General features: G+C 45.4%; 1 protein-coding gene across 9 annotated transcripts in view; it reads right to left on the reverse strand.

Annotated features, from left to right (window-relative positions):
* Positions 1–8,344: 8,344 nt before the first annotated feature.
* The window catches only part of ATF7IP (activating transcription factor 7 interacting protein), a 173,975-nt gene continuing 165,439 nt past the window's right edge, over positions 8,345–16,880 (reverse strand). For all 9 annotated transcript variants that reach the window (XM_077831232.1, XM_077831223.1, XM_077831259.1 and 6 more), the window contains 2 exons: positions 15,341–15,453; positions 8,345–13,980 (listed from right to left, as the gene is read on the reverse strand). In XM_077831232.1, coding sequence (XP_077687358.1) covers positions 13,564–13,980; positions 15,341–15,453 — 530 coding nt within the window. In that variant the 3' untranslated portion in view covers positions 8,345–13,563. The remainder of the gene's footprint in view (positions 13,981–15,340; positions 15,454–16,880) is intronic.

Below are 16,880 nucleotides of genomic sequence, written 5' to 3' on the forward strand. Positions count from 1 at the left end.
AGTAACACGTACTCGGGAATCATTGTACAACAAAGCATTACAGTGTATGTTTGCTGGCGTTCAAACAACATCCGTTCTTTATCACTCTGTGTTATCCTCAGGAGAGTGAGATATCATTCATGGTCACCTGGTTGAAATAGCGTGCTTTTCTTCAGGGGACACTCAGAGGAGCCCGTTCCTGCTGGGCTGTTTGCCTGTGGCTGAACAGAAATGTTCCCCGCTGTTAGCCACGGGGAGGGGGGAGGGTTGAGGGGGTAGCCACGCGGTGGGGGGAGGCAAAATGCGACCTTGTAATGAAAGTACATGTGTTATGTGTGTAATGTTAACAGCAAGGTTTACCCTGAAAGAGTGTAGCCACTGTTTTATAAAATGTGTCTTTTTAAATACCGCTGTCCCTTTTTTTTCTCCACCAGCTGCATGTGTTTCAATGATCACAGGATCTTCTCCTTCCCAGAGGCTAGTGAAGCTTAGAAAGAAAAAGAAAACGCACTTGTGATGATGAGTTCTCTGAGCTCATGCTGTCCTCCCACACTGACAGAGCACAGATGAATGTGTGGAGGCAAATAATGTCAGAGTGCAGAAAAGCACAAAATGACCGGGAGGAGAGGTGGCGGGCTGAAGAGAGCAAGTGGCGGGCTGAAGACAGGGCTGAAGCTCAAATGTGGTGGCACCGTGATGAGAGGAGGCAGGATTCAATGCTGAGGCTGCTGGAGGATCAAACCAGTATGCTCCAGTGTATGGTTGAGCTGCAGCAAAGGCAGCTGGAGCACAGACTGCCACTACAGCCCCTATGTAACAAACCGCCCTCCTCCCCAGGTTCCGTAGCCTCCACACCCAGACGCCCAAGAACGCGGTGGGGGGGCCTCCGGCCAACCACCCACTCCGCCACAGAGGATTGCCCAAAAAACAGAAGGCTGGCATTCAATAAATTTTCAAGTTGTAAACTTTTAAAGTGCTGTGTGGCATTTTCCTTCCCTCCTCCACCACCCCTCCTGGGCTACCTTGGTAGTCATCCCCCTATTTGTGTGATGAATGAATAAAGAATGCATGAATGTGAAGCAGCAATGACTATATTGCCTCTGCAAGCGATGATCAAAGGGAGGAGGGGAGAGTGGTTAGCTTACAGGGAAGTAGAGTGAACCAAGGGGCGGGGGGTTTCATCAAGGAGAAACAAAGAGAACTTCCACACCTTAGCCTGGCCAGTCATGAAACTGGTTTTCAAAGCTTCTCTGATGTGTACCGCGCCCTCCTGTGCTCTTCTAACCGCCCTGATGTCTGGCTGCGCATAACCAGCGGCCAGGCGATTTGCCTCAACCTCCCACCCCGCCATAAACGTCTCCCCCTTACTCTCACAGATATTGTGGAGCACACAGCAAGCAGTCATAACAGTGGCAATATTGGTTTCGCTGAGGTCTAAGCGAGTCAGTAAACTGCGCCAGCGCGCCTTTAAACGTCCAAATGCACATTCTACCACCATTCTGCACTTGCTCAGCCTGTAGTTGAACAGCTCCTGACTACTGTCCAGGCTGCCTGTGTACGGCTTCATGAGCCATGGCATTAAGGGGTAGGCTGGGTCCCCAAGGATACATATAGGCATTTCAACATCCCCAACAATTATTTTCTGGTCTGGGAATAAAGTCCCTTCCTGCAGCTTTTGAAACAGACCAGAGTTCCTGAAGATGCGAGCGTCATGTACCTTTCCCGGCCATCCCACGTTGATGTTGGTGAAACGTCCCTTATGATCCACCAGAGCTTGCAGCACTATTGAAAAGTACCCCTTGCGGTTTATGTACTCGGCGGTTTGGTGCTCTGGTGCCAAGATAGGTATATGGGTTCCATCTATGGCCCCACCACAGTTAGGGAATCCCATTGCAGCAAAGCCATCCACTATGACCTGCACATTTCCCAGGGTCACTACCCTTGATATCAGCAGATCTTTGATTGCGTGGGCTACTTGCATCACAGCAGCCCCCACAGTAGATTTGCCCACTCCAAATTGGTTCCCAACTGACCGGTAGCTGTCTGGCGTTCCAAGCTTCCACAGGGCTATCGCCACTTGCTTCTCAACTGTGAGGGCTGCTCTCATCTTGGTATTCATGCGCTTCAGCGCAGGGGAAAGCAAGTCACAAAGTTCCATGAAAGTGCCCTTATACATGCGAAAGTTTCGCAGCCACTTGGAATCATCCCAGACCTGCAACACTATGCGGTCCCACCAGTCTGTGCTTGTTTCCTGAGCCCAGAATCGGCGTTCCACAGCATGAACCTGCCCCATTAGCACCATGATGCATGCATTGGCAGGGCCCATGCTTTGAGAGAAATCTGTGTCCATGTCCTGATCACTCACGTGACCGCGCTGACGTTGCCTCCTCGCCCGGTATCGCTCTGCCAGGTTCTGGTGCTGCATATACTGCTGGATAATGCGTGTGGTGTTTAATGTGCTCCTAATTGCCAAAGTGAGCTGAGCGGCCTCCATGCTTGCCTTGGTATGGCGTCCGCACAGAAAAAAGGCGCGGAACGATTGTCTGCCGGAGGGAGGGGCGACTGACGACACGGCTTACAGGGTTGGCTTCAGGGAGCTAAAATCAACAAAGGGGGTGGCTTTACATCAAGGAGTATTTCAGGCAGGACTTCACAGAGGGTTCCAATAAGAAATGGTGCACCTAAGTTATTGTTCTTATTGGAACAAGGAGGTTAGTCTGGCCTCTGATTGATACATGGCTAGATTTACCTCGCTGTACCTTCCCTGTGAGTGACTGCAGTGTGACCTAGAGGAATGAGTCCCCTAGATGGGGGAGAGGGGGAAGCAAATGAGTACAAAACAAATCTGGTTTTTTTCTTGTTTTGATACACTCCATCTATCTTTTACATATTTGGCTGGCAGCAGACGGTGCAGAAGGACTGCATGCCATCCACATCTCAGGGCTGCTTGGCAGAAGATGGTTACAATACGACTGCTAGCCATCCTCATCTCTTGCCTGCCTGGCAGAAGATGGTACAATACGACTGCTAGCAATCCGTATCGCCTGCCTGCTCACCATAAGATGGTTCAATAGGACTGACTGCAGGACTAAAGAGAATGACTTGATCAAATCACTCCAAATTTAGTCCCTGCGCCCATGTCTGCCCAGGCGCTCCTGGCCGATGTGGCCAGGAGCACCTCGGCCATGACGATGACGGCTACCAGTCCTATTGCACCGTCTGCTGCCACAAGGCAATGGGTTGCTGCTACTGTGTAGCAATGCAGTACCACGTCTGCCAGCACCCAGGAGACATAGGGTGACGGTTACCTGAGCGGGCTCCATGCTTGCCGTGGTATGGCGTCTGCACAGGTAACTCAGGAAAAAAGGCACGAAACGATTGTCTGCCCTTGCTTTCACAGAGGGAGGGAGGGAACGGGGGCTTGACGATATGTACCCAGAACCACCCGCGACAATGTTTTAGCCCCATCAGGCATTGGGATCTCAACCCAGAATTCCAATGGGCAGCGGAGACTGTGGGAAGTGTGGGATAGCTACTCACAGTGCAACGCTCCGGAAGTCGACTCTAGCCTCGGTACTGTGGAAGCACTCCGCCGAGTTAATGCACTTAGAGCATTTTCTGTGGGGACACACACACTCGAATATATAAAACCGAATTCTAAAAAACCGAATTCTATAAATTCAACCTAATTTCGTAGTGTAAACATACCCCTAGTCTCCACTGGATGTATCTCTTGTTGTTTTTCTGTTCACCAATGTTTAAAGAGGCGGCTTCTTTCAGTTACCTTGTTTCTTAACCATTAGGAAAGCAGCAGTAATTCAGACTTCTGTCTACTTTAACATGTTTGAGCTGTGAATCTGCCATTTAAGTCTCAGCAGCTCCTTTGTTTGTATGTACCAGGTCACTTTTGCTCTTTGATACATCTTTTCATTTACTTCTAGATGCATTCTTTCATTGCAAAATAAAACCAATCCTGTTGAAAGATTTTTTAAAAATCTGCACATGTGCCAACCAGAGCAGTTTGAGGCCTCTCGTACAACTGGTGCATTTGGCGGTAAACTAACTTGATTTCACATTACTTTCGACTCTTCTCCCAATTATTTAAAACTTAATTAAAATAATTGGGGGCGGGGGGGAAGCATCTGTTTAAAAGAATCCTGATAAGAAAACTGCAAAAAAATTCTTTAGATTGCACCTCTTGAACCAAAGAGAAATATTCAGTCCTTGCCCCAAAGAGTTTGAGCTAAGTTCCTGCAATGTGATACAGATTATTTTTATATACGTATGAAGTTGAGCATGATTGACTTCCCAGTTCGTAACACCAATTTCCAATATCTTTTAGAGTGTCCTTATACTCTTCCCGGTACATAAGTCAATGCCATATGTAAAGTAATAGCAACAGAGCATGGGAAGGCTTAGCAGATTTTATATAGCAAAAGGTAAAGCATTTGCATTAACTTGTTTGAAATAACAGAGTTTTAAAATATCACAATAATCCTGCATCAGGGAAAAGAGCCGCTTGAAATAATCAATTACTATTAAGTTCTCCAGTGGTTGCTTACAGACGTACATACTTTTCAACTGGTGCCATTTGATCACAATAGTCTTTGCCTCATCAAACATATAGAACTTATATAAATGTTGATCACCTCTAAGACAACTTAACTGAAGTAGGAACAGTACTGCTCCCTGCTGCTATCCACACACTGAATTTCTTACGGGGAGAGATTCACCAAATGGGAGCCTGCTGGCGCACATCCATCTTGGAGGCAGCTGGGCTGGAGGCTGATGTGACTAACTCCAGCTGCAGTCCAGGCTGTAGCTCTCAGCACTCAGGTCACTGCTTCTGTCACCAGAAGCAGCGATGTGTGAAACTGCTCCACTTTTAAGAAGTTTGTTTTCTGTGAATAAACATTCACACTGCTGGCAAATGCAGAGCCTGAGGAACCACTTTTAGGCTATTGTGGTTCTCTTACCACAGCCTTTAAAGACCCCTGCCCTGTAGAGTCAGCAGGCTCCTGTGCAGCTTGGCCTCGTGCTGCTGCCAGCATCTGTGCTCTCTTCAGCAAGCTCTTTTACCTGCTCCACTTCTTGGCTGCAGTACATCTTAGAGCACAGGCTAGCCCAGTGGTTTTCACACTGTGGGTCAAGACCCCAAAGTGGGTTGTGACCCTGTTTTAATGGGGTTGCTAAGGCTGGCATTAGACTTGCTGAAGCCCTTGGGGTTTGACCCCCCCCCCCGCCCAGGGTGGCAGGGCTCAGGTTCCCTCATGCTTCAGTCCCCCCTCCTGCGGTCGTGTAGTGATTTTGTTTGACAGAAGAGGGGCTTGGTGCAATGAAGTTTGAGAACTCTGCTCTAGCTAATACCAGCCTTCCCAGGTAAAGTGGTCATCTCCCTGCCATTCCAGAATGGCAGATTCACCACACCCAATGAAAGGTGAGAGTTTAAGGGACAAAGTTTTCAGACTGCAAGTCCTTTGAAAAAAACAGCTTTGTAGGCCCAGGGAGTAAAGACTGCACTGAACTACGCCCAGAGCATCTAGGTCTTTGCCAGCCTCTCAGGTGCTGGATTTTCAGGGCAGGTCAGTAAAATCTCAGCATGGGAAATGGATTTAGTTAGACCATATACATCTCCCCTGGCAGGGCTCCATTCTCCTCTCTTAAACTAGGATTCACTTAGTTACTGATTGGTATCTTAGGGCAGAGGTCCTCAAACTGTGGACCGGGAGCTCCATCCAGGTGGTCCATGGACAATTCCCTCCAAGGTGCATGCCTGGGTGGCTGCACACGAGAGAATGAAGGGCCACCCACTGAATTAGTGGAGCCGCACAGGTGTGGCTTCACTAACTCGGTGCCTGGACTCTGGAGATTATGCACACTTAAGGTGAGGTGGTGGTCTCGGGAGGAACAGGGGGTAGGTGGGAGGGGGCAGTGGTGTGAGAAGAGAGGGTGGGGGGAATTTGGGATGTACAGGGCTGTGGTAGCCAGAGAAAGAGGCAACTTTCCCCAGCTTCTGGGCTGCAGCTGCCAGTGAGAGATCCCCCTCCCTCTCAGCCCCAGTTTGGGGGCTGTTGCAGCAGGGGAGAGAGGGCACATCCATCTCATTAGAAAGGTAAGACTACTGATATTAAAATACGAGTTGTGTGCGCTTTTATTTGTAGAACAAAAGCAATTTTTTTTTAAATATAGCACTTTTATTCAAAGCGCTTTACAATACTTAGCTAGCAGTACAAACAACATTTGGAAAGATCATTAAGCTGACTGCCAAGACCCTCAGCAATTTTGAAGTGGTCCGTGAAAAAAAAAAGAAAAGAAAAAGAAAGCTTGAGAACGACTGCCTTAGAGCATCTCTATAGTACAGCCTGGCCGACACATAAAACTTAGCTTGACATAGCTAGAGGTGAAAAATCCACCCCCCTGAGCTCTGTAGCTTTGCTGACCTAACCCTTACTGTAAATGCAGCTAGATTTGCAGAATAAAGGGCCCTAGCTACGGTTGCTAAGGGTAGCAGTGTTCCTACAGCCATGGTTTGTGTCACTGTGGGAACGCCACTTCCCCAAGCAATATTCAGTAGGTTGACAGAAGCATTCTTTTGTTGACCTAGCTACGTCTATGCCCAGAGGTAGGTTGGCACAGCAACAGTGCTCAGATGTGTGGATTTTTCACCCCCCCTGATTACCATAGCTATGTTGATTTATGCTTTAGGTGTAGATTGGACTTTAGAAATGTGCATTACAGCTGGTGGGGTAGTGGCAGTTGTAACTGAAGTTTTGGCCATGTTCCCACTGTTTCAATTCCTCAAACGTCTCCAGGCTTTGGCGTGGCCAGAAGGGGACTCTTTTATATAGTTGAAAGGGGGACTAAAAGGTCTTTCCAAGAAAAGGGAGTAAAAAAAAATGCCTTTCTCCTTTTCTTTAGGTGCCGCTGTAATACAAATTATTATTTAAATAAGTGACTGCTAGCGAGAAAACACATTTTCTTATTTGGGGAATACCAATTGAAACTGCGTTCTCCAGAGCTGCTCCCTTTTCCCCTGCAAATTAAGAAATAAAGGTTGAGCCCCATCCCTGTTCAGTGTGCTGGGACCAGACCACACTTTGAGTGCTTAACTGGGCCCTAATAAAAAGAAAAGAAGGACTTGTGGCACCTTAGAGACTAACAAATTTATTTATTACTAACTGGGCCCTAACAACATTCCCCCCCGGGGCTCTTATGAAATTATACCACCCCTCCAGGCCAGGGTACTGTGTGATAAAGGGTATTCTGCAACTAAAGCCCGAGTCACACTTGCCTGCAACTCATCCTTCCATTTACACCAGTGCAAAATGCATGTAAAATGCTGCTCATTCAGCAGGGTTCTTTTGCATTCACTTTGCAGGAGGGAAATGACAACACAAGGTGCAAGGCAACAGTGAATGAACTGATCCCTTCGTTTATGCTTGGAGAAGAAAGCTGAGGAGCTTAGGCTTCAAGCGTAACATGCTGTCCCCAACTGCTACATACTCCCCTTCAGTATATGGTAAAACCTGTGCTCTGTGCCATCTGGAACAAGCAGATTCTCATCTTTAATGACCATTTTTAAAGAAGCCCTTTGTGGTTTCAAATACACTTTTATTCAGCCTTTAGTTAATGACTGTCTATACTTAGCTTGCAAATTTTGCTGGTCCTTTGGTTGGTGGCTTGAGCCAGCTTTCACTGCAATTGCTGTAGAGATAATAGCAGTACTTAGCAGTTAGGTTTGTGCATCTTCAAAACGCTCTATCCAACATTAATCCTTGCACTGCAGGTGGGAGCCAGGTCCATAATTCCTATTTTAAACTAGAGCTGGGGGAACTGAAAGAAAAGGTAAATGGCTTGCCCAAGGTCCCACAGCTGTTCAGTAGCAGACTGGGAAGGCTCATTTCCCTCTCCATGCTGGTGCCTTGTAGTAACTACTTTTTATAATAAGCTTGTGAGTCTAATTCACATGTGTTGGGAAGGTGGTGGTGGTGATGGTGTGTGTGTGTGTGGGGGGGTATTAAATGTCAGTGTCCTGGCTCCTGTTCTCCACTCGGGTTCTCTTTGCTTTTGTGAAGTGCTGTAGGTGCCTGGAACTGCAAAAGATGGTAGAGCAAACCTTTTGAGAAGGCAGGGAAAGTAAAAACGACCCTGTTAGTGGTCCCAGAATAATTTCAGAGCCCAACCTCCACTACCCAACAATTCGAAGGAAGTGGTAATAGGGTTTAAAAATCTGAATTCTTGGAGCTCACCCCAGATCTCCCCTTCTCCCCCAGCCAGCAGCATCTTCAGTGGGGAAAGAGGCATACCTTGCCATTTGAGAATAGACAGAACTCTCCTGGGATGAGCAGAACCAACCACAGATGACTCACAGTGTTAAAAACCCAGTAGTTTATTTCAAAGTATAAATTTCAGGCTTTGTGGACAAAACCCCATGACAGTTAACACTTGTACACACACTAATCTACAGTACATACAAAAAATGGGGAGAGCTTGCAATTGCCCAGTTTAAATTGGGCATTAGATAGGTCCTACATTATCTTTATTTACATGTTCAGCTGCAAAAGAAAAATCATGTCGTGAGTCTCCTACAAAGGATATTGTCCGTATGTGTTTTTTAATGGCTGATAAATTACTAAAGCCAAACTAGACCCCCAAATGCCGACACAGTTACCTTATTTACAGATATAACCCATTAAATCCAGACAGCTCTTTAAATATTTTTTAAAGAAAGAATGCTCAGGCTGCACAATAAAATGAGAAACAACATCAGTTTTAATAGATTGATTAGATCTGAAGATGAAAAATTAAAAAAAAAAATTCATTTGCATTCTCCATCTATTCCTATGTTTCACGCTCCCCACCAGAAGCTGGTTGAATGGGATCTTGGTCGCAGGACTGGTTAGACTTGCAGGCTAGCTTGAACCCCTCTGAACTGTCAATACCTTTGTACTTGGTGCCCACCCCTACCAAAAAAGAAAAGTCAAATTAAAAAAATATATATTTAATATATCAAGCCTTTATTTTAAAAATCTGGATAGATTTTTTTTGTTGTCGACTAAATGAAAATACTACAAAGTTTGTAAGAAGGCAGAATCACAGCTTAGTTGTATACAGTGTTTGCAGTACTCTAATACTGGGACACTGCTCTTCAGGGAACCAGAACAAAACTAGGTAGTTTTGGTCTGTCCTTTCATGTAATATGATTTCTGGTTCATTAGACACTTTAGGCAAACAGCATAAGAGAACTGACCAGGTTTGTTACAGTACGATACTGTGCTCGGAGCCTAGCAATTCTAGAACTATTGGGCCCAATCTTGCTCCCCATGAAGGTTTTGCTACGGTTTTCAAAGGATGCAGGATCAGGCCCTTTGTGTGTAAGGTGAAGACAGCACTGGTATTGCCACCTTCCCACCCCATGCTAAAAATTCAAGTCAGGATGGGCAACTGTCTCAATGCTAGTGCTAGATAATCTCTAGACATGGATGGGGGTGTAAATAGTTTGGTGTAGCAGGTTTTAATATCAATTGCTACTCAGAGCACTTAAATATTTAACACATGCTTGACTCCAGGCATTAAGAGAATTGTACAGCTATTGTACCTGCAATTTCTGCAGGCTGCTGGTGCAGGAACAATGATGCACAGACACATATTGTGCCTGCAGGTTACAAATCAACACCTTTTAGGGCTTAGTTGCCTGAATTTGATAAAGCTTTCTCAACATAATCTGAGAAATGAAGTGGGGGACAGGAAGATCAGTGGGGCTGTGGCAGAGGGAAATTCAATGGACATTAACAGCATTTTGCCAACAGCACTCCACTTGTGTACAGAAAGGAAACCAAACTAATTCCTCTCCCAACCAGAAACTGAATTAAATTACACTACTCATAACCTGGAAATCAGATCCCAAGAACTACATAAAAGAAAAGAACATGTCAGAAATGAAGGTGGGAAAAATAGACCTAAAGATACAGTACTGTATTTCTTAAAACTTGGAGAACACGCTCCATCTTTGTATTGTTATATACACAGTGGCAAGAGCAAAAACTGTAAGCAAGGAGCACCCACACACTATAGTACTGAGAACATGGGGTGGGGGAAGAAAACTCTGACAAAGTGCAAAACAGAGATTAAAAACAGCCTTGCCCGTTAATGTCACTTAGATACTTTAGTACATTTAAAAACAAGTGTTGAGGCTTCCAACAATCCTAACTGGGACAAACACTTCCACAGAGAGCTCCATCCTAAAAATGCACTTCATTTACAGTCCTGTACTAAGCAGTCCAACAAATATTTTTTGTAATACTCTGAAAGAAGGTATTTTGCAGTATAACCAGTTATTCCAGAATGTCTGTTACAAGCAGAAGTTTGAAGTTTTTAAAACAGTTTTATTGCTTCTATGGGCTAACAAGTCTAAAACAAAAAAGAAACAGAAGTAGCCACAACAGGGTAATCTAGGGGGCCACAGTGTGACTTCCAGCTGAGGAGCTCAGCACGGCTCCTATTGGTTAACATAACAGAGATAATGCCCATTGCAGAGAACAATTCTATTCTGAAAGTGACACTGTAAAACGGCATAATGAGGACTCCTATTTACGGTCTCTGATTTCCAGATCAGCTAACTTGGAAGCCTCCAAACATAGTCAGGTATCAAAGTCAAACTATGTTCCTGCTGATTCACACATTGTCACCATCAACTAAAGATTCAGCAGTTGCAATTTATCTCTTTGGGCAAAGCAGAATCATTCTCCCATAGTTGTGTTGACTCCACAGAATAAGCGGAAACTTTTTAGTCGCCCATATGGCTAAAACACATCAAAGACCACCACAGACTGGGAGCAGATCTGCTGAGCAGGTCACTTATTCCAGTCACTTTTCAGAGTAGAACCACATCTTACTATTTTGTAAATAAAGCCAGTTCACCCAGTTCTGCTGCTTCCCTTCAGGGCCACGAAATCAGCTTGAGATTTAAAGAATTATTCTTGACTGCATTTCCGTCTTCCTTTGTTTAAACACACAGTCCAGCTAAAGACAGGTTGCACAAAATCTCCAACGACCACAATGGTAGGACATTCCTGATAACCACCATTTCCATCAGATGAAAGGAATGGAAAGTCAGCCAAGGGGACCTCTCTCCAGCAAGACAGGGCCAATAACGGTCAAGAACTGAATGAGGGAAAAACACATATTACAGACATGCTCACATGTGAATGGTGTGGACTGGAGTCACAATGGAGAGGATGTTAAACAAGCAACATCCATCCTAGGGTGTGGGTCCCCTCCTGCCCCCTTTTAAACTACAATCTCTCTTTGCACTGAAATGTCCTCCATCTTCCTTTGGTACTGCTCCAGACAGCTTATTAAAAGTAGTCCAAGGAGAACTAAATATGTCCTAAGATGGTCACTGTAAAAAGACAGTTAGCCGCATTAAGATCCAACTTTATATAAACAGCCTAAAACATACAATTAAGCAGGTCTTATCCTTGAAGGTGGCAGACAGGACAGTGGTTAAAATCAAGGAAATGTCAAATCATTATTGATTATTCGCACCGGGGAAATGAAGGTGGCTTTTATTCAGTGGAGAGTTAAATACCGTGGAAAAAATCAACAGGTGTGAACCGTCTCTTGGGATACTTGAATTCCTAAACCTTCATTCACTGAGATCAGTGATATTCCTGACTACAGCTGCTAACACGAAAGATAAAACAGAAGTTCCACAGGAGAGAATGCGTCTTGTTCATCTGAAAGGAATGAAAATCCCAGCAACAGGAAGGAGTGATGGGCATGCAAGAGCATAAATGTTACATACAAGAGGACGGGAGCCCCTGTAGGGGGCTTTACAATACAGTGTTATTTTACTGACACAAGTTCTTTATAGGAACAAAATAAAGAAGCCAGACTCCTACAACACATTTTCATCAACATGTTCTGGCATTTAGACTTTTTCATTTCCAACCTCATAGTTTAAAATCCAGTAGTTTCAAGAGACGAGAGCAAAAAAGCTTCTACTGTGGCTGGGGCAAGGCAGTGAAATGGGTAAAGGATGGCTCCTTTCCCTGCCCAGGAAGTTGTTTGACTCTGCTGGGCAGGAAAGAAGACAAACCAGCTCTATTCTTCCGAAAGATGGCAAGGTAGAATCTTACCTGCCACATGTGTGTGTAGATCTGTGGTTCTGTTCAAATCAGGCCATAACAAATGCCTGGTGGAAAAGCAGCTTTCCTTTTGGCTCAATTCATAAGCATCATGAAAGGTCCTATTGAAGTTTGCAATTGCGCTACAACTTTTGGGCCAATGGGTGAAATAAGTTTTCCAAAACTGTGTTCTGGATTTGGTTGTTTATCCAGTGGAGACAGACTAGGGGCTGGGAGAAGAGATGGGAATGGGGAACCAACATTATCTTGATACCTTTTTGTATTAATACAGCATCCAAAGCATGTGGGATGAAATGGAAGACTTTCAGTGCCACACAGATTTCCTTTGGCCAATCTAGCATGCCGCCTTCCCAGGAGAATAGGGAAGGGTGCTGATGCAGAATACTGTCTGTATAACCTACTAACCATCTTCATGGGATTAAACCAGCCACTCAAGAACCGTCTGTTGCATTGAATGATATCACAGGTGCAAATGAACCCAGAGATGCCAATGCTACACTTTCTGGGGTCTGTCAGAAGAGAACAATTGTAGGGGGGCCAGGAAGAGGAGCAGCAGCAACAGGAGGCTAGAAAGGGGAAGAAAAAAAATAGCACACCTAACCAACACAATAGAGATCTGGCTACATTTATTTCTGAAATTACTCTTTAAGGCACAAAATAAATTTAAAAAAACAGGGCTGGAAGTATGAGAAGGGGGCAGAGAATTATCTGAGCTATAAAGAGAAAATGTGAATGAAGTCTCTACAAACCAGTTTCAGACCTGATTTGATAATACTCCCAGATTCTAACCGGGAGGTGTGGAGTGGAGAGTAGTGGGGGTTTTCTTGCACCACCTCCAGATTTATATACACACCCCTCCTGCATTGGACAGACTCAAGATTTCTTTCCCTCTGGAGAGTGGATGTGTTTGTAAGATGAAACCAAACTACTCAGTCTTCCAGTTCAAAAGAAATCAGACCCAGAATCCTTTCCCCTCACAACCTTCTTACTGAGTTGTAGGGAGCAAGTGAGTCTGTTTCTGTCCTCGTGTTAGCGCCATTTTAACTGTTCAGCACGTCACAGACGTGTTGTTTGCGCTTCGGGCAAACTGTGCAATGTATGATCTTGTTCCCAGTCTGAAGCAGAATCCCAGCTGTCCAGAATCCCCTTGGATAAAGGGTAGGTATCTCTGAAAGGAGCAGCCATGGGGGAAGAGGAACATTTAGATTTCAAATTCCCAAGGCTTGAGCTGTCCAGAAAAATAAGGTCTCTTGCTGCAGGCTGAGAATTAAATTTTGCTTTGGGTTCTCAATAGATGTAGTGTATCACACAGGGCTGTCCAACATAATCCTAAAGAGAGTGAACTGAACAGTGAATTTTGTGTATGGGATTAAAATCCCAAACTGGAGTCACTCTTGATAGTGGGAAAGTTTTAATGGCTCCAAAGGTCTCTGGTTTAACTGCTCTGGGAAGAGATCACATCTGTGGACTGGGGGTCACAGAAAGGTCCAAAGCGTCCATAAATATCCTTAGCCCGAACTGCAAAGTAATATTTGCTGCCAGATACAAACTGTGTGAGAGTGCATGCCATAGGCAACGGGAGGGCCTTTACCTCCCCAATCTTCTTCCACTGGGAAGGCATGGTGGCACTCGGGTCCTCATGGTAGGCATACAGATGGTAACTGTCCACACTGGCACAGCTCCGGTCCACTTCCATGACGCTCCATGACAGCACAATACCATTCTGGCTCTGCACTCGTGCCAGCTTCAGCTGTGGCTTCTGAGGCAGGGAGGTGCTGGCAGCTTCAGGGGGCAGGCGTGGTGGTTGTGGGGCCTCTGGCAGTGGTGCTGGGTGCACAGGACGTGGCGGCTCCTAAGGGACATACAAGGGATAAGAGAAAAGGTCACAGTCTGTAATGAGGGCAGAAGGATGCACACATCACTGTTTCCAACATGGATGAATTCTGAAGGCCTGACCCAACACACTAACTGAAGACAATCGAAAGGTACCTATTGACTTCATCAGGCACCAGATCAGCTAATAATTATCAAACAGAAGAGCTTGAAGGCCTCGTGTTTCAAGGCAGGTAAGGCCTGGGAGGATCTGAACACAAGGCCCTCTCTTACCAATGGAGCTGTATTTGAAATTCAGACCAGTGACTTTCTCCCCGGGGTAAGATGGGGGAGTTTAATGGTCTCACTCAAGGCAACTCGAGTTCCCAACAGCTCCTATTCCCAGAACTCCATGGACAGAGGTGACGCTGATATCTAACAAGACAGTAATCAAGACATTTTTGATTCCAACTCTACTAAAAAATAGAATGATAAAAAATAAACCCAGTGACCCAGGCTCTCTGCTGGTGCAAACTGACACAGTTCCATTGATTTTAATGGAGCTGCCCCCAACTTATCCCAAGCAGTCAATCCGACCCAGTGTCAGCTATAATGGAAAAGACAAATCACTCAGAAGGGGTTAAATTCAGCATTACAAAAAATGGAAAACCAAAACCTGCTGTTGACCGTTATTTTCAGCACAACCCTGAGTAAGGAGCGGATCACGTTGTGTCCCTTTACAACCACCACCAACAGCATAACCCTAAGATAAGAACAATCCTCACTTAGCATCCTGCACCGAGACACAAACACCACTAATAATTGTGCTGAGAAACTGCAGGAGCCAGAGCCCTCTCATCCCCCCATGATAATCTCTGGCACAAGAAATGACTCGCAGGTAGAACAGTGCAGAGGAATGTTTATTATTTTGAGAAACTGTCCACGATTTCCGTTGTAGCTATCCCTGTTTGCAGCTGAGATCACAGGCCATAGTCCTTAATCCCTTGAAGACTTGAGCTCTTTGACCGAGCACGTTCTCTCAGCACACCCTGATCCCAGGAGGGCCCTGGCACACATCTAGTATTAAAGTGCAGCAATTCTCAAACTGCTGTGTAGGCCACTGGGGCTTTGTGGTGCACGTGCTGATGGTGAGCTGGCAGGTCACGGGGGTCGAACTCTCTTCGTTTCATGCTGCTAAATCACAGGAAATCCTAGGATTTCTTTTCCATGTAAGCTCTAGTGGTGGCAGCTTTGTGAATGAGATGGGAGGAGCCCACAAGGCCTCGGCTAACATGTGGTCCACACTATGAAATACTTTGAAAACCATCTATGTTGAGACAAACCTGTGAACAGAGACACAAATGTGGTGGCACTTTGAAGCAATGGATAACTGTACTTACAGCATGCACTTGTGGTGGCCGGTGATGCACTGTGAGTTGAGGGCCTCCAGATCCAAGGGTTAGCCCGTTGTTCACAACATACGCAGTTGTCTGAGGCATTCGCATGGTCAAACCTACAAAGACACCAGGGGGAGAGAAGAGATACAATCAGGACCCTGAGTAGTCAATACCTTGGGCCAGCCAATCAGAATGCCAGAGGACTGACCCTTTATGAAAGCTAAGTAAGTATTTTTTATGAAACTCCTCCTCAGACAGCTGGAAAAAGGCTAGATGGGATGGGCCCTAAAAGGGGAAGGAGACACAAACAGAGCTGCTTCTCTCCCGCAACCATCAGGGAGCGAGAGTAAGGCAGATGCGCATGTTGGGAGGGGGCAGAAGAGCAATGCTTGAATGTCCATCCCAGGAGGCAAGAATCCTTAGTAGCACCACAAGAAGTGATGCAAAAGACCACAGAGATCATGAGAGAAAAAGCAGACTAATTTGGGGCCAAGGAGGGGAAAAAAAAGCAGAAACCCACTGCAGCAAAGTAATGTTTACCCAATGTACCAGTGCCAAAAAGCTGCACTGTGGATGGCAAAGAGAACTGGGTTTCATCCCATTTGAGAAGTGTTTATCCACAGAAGGCCATGAATGGTTTTTATGAACACTTATCCACATGAACTGGCATTAAACGAGGCACTATAGAGAACCCTGACTAGGGATGGACTAGATGACCTTACAGGTAGTGCCTTGGACTTTTGATAGTTACTTACCTTACAGTAACTGTGGTTCAAGGTGTGTTGCCCCTGTATATTCCACTCTTGATGCGTATGCACCCCATACACTCAAGTGCAGATTCTTTTGGCCAGAACTATCTACTGGGGGCTGCCTTGTGCCTCCAGCCAAAGACACAATGGGTGGTGTGTCCTCATTCACCTCTCAGTTCCTCACCAATACAGAATCCAGGTACTCCATAACAGCAGCGAAGGAGGGCAGGTCAGGGAATACATATATGTAGACAACACACCTTGAAGAACCACGGTTACTGTGAGGTCAGTGACATTTTTTTCTATCTATCTATAGTCCACTGTTGGTGACTCACCAGTAGTGACCTAGATCACAGGAGGGGGGTGCCAGGAATCTACCTGAACAATTGTTAAACCGCCGTACCAAAACGAGCATCAGACCTTGACGTGTCTACAATAGACCAATGCTGGGTAAATGTATGCACTGAACCCCAAATAACTGCCCTATATCTCTAGTACTGGAACATTTCTTAAAGAATCTTCAGCAGCTACTTGAACTTCTCTCGCTGAGGGAGCTCTCACTCTCAGTGGTGGATCTAAGTTTGCTATTTCATAGCCCAACGCAATATATATGGAAATACAATCAGACATGTTGATACAATTTGACCTTTCACCCTATCCACATAAACTACAAATAATCTCAGGGAATACCGTAAATGGCTTAGTTCTATTCAGAAAGAAAGAAGGCACCCTGGGGTGTAAAGTTTAGTTTCCCTTGATTGGAATGTGACTTTGGAAAGAAAATAAGTAGGCAT

This window comes from Eretmochelys imbricata, chromosome 1 (assembly GCF_965152235.1).
Source record: "Eretmochelys imbricata isolate rEreImb1 chromosome 1, rEreImb1.hap1, whole genome shotgun sequence".
Classification (NCBI taxonomy): Eukaryota; Metazoa; Chordata; order Testudines; family Cheloniidae; genus Eretmochelys; species Eretmochelys imbricata.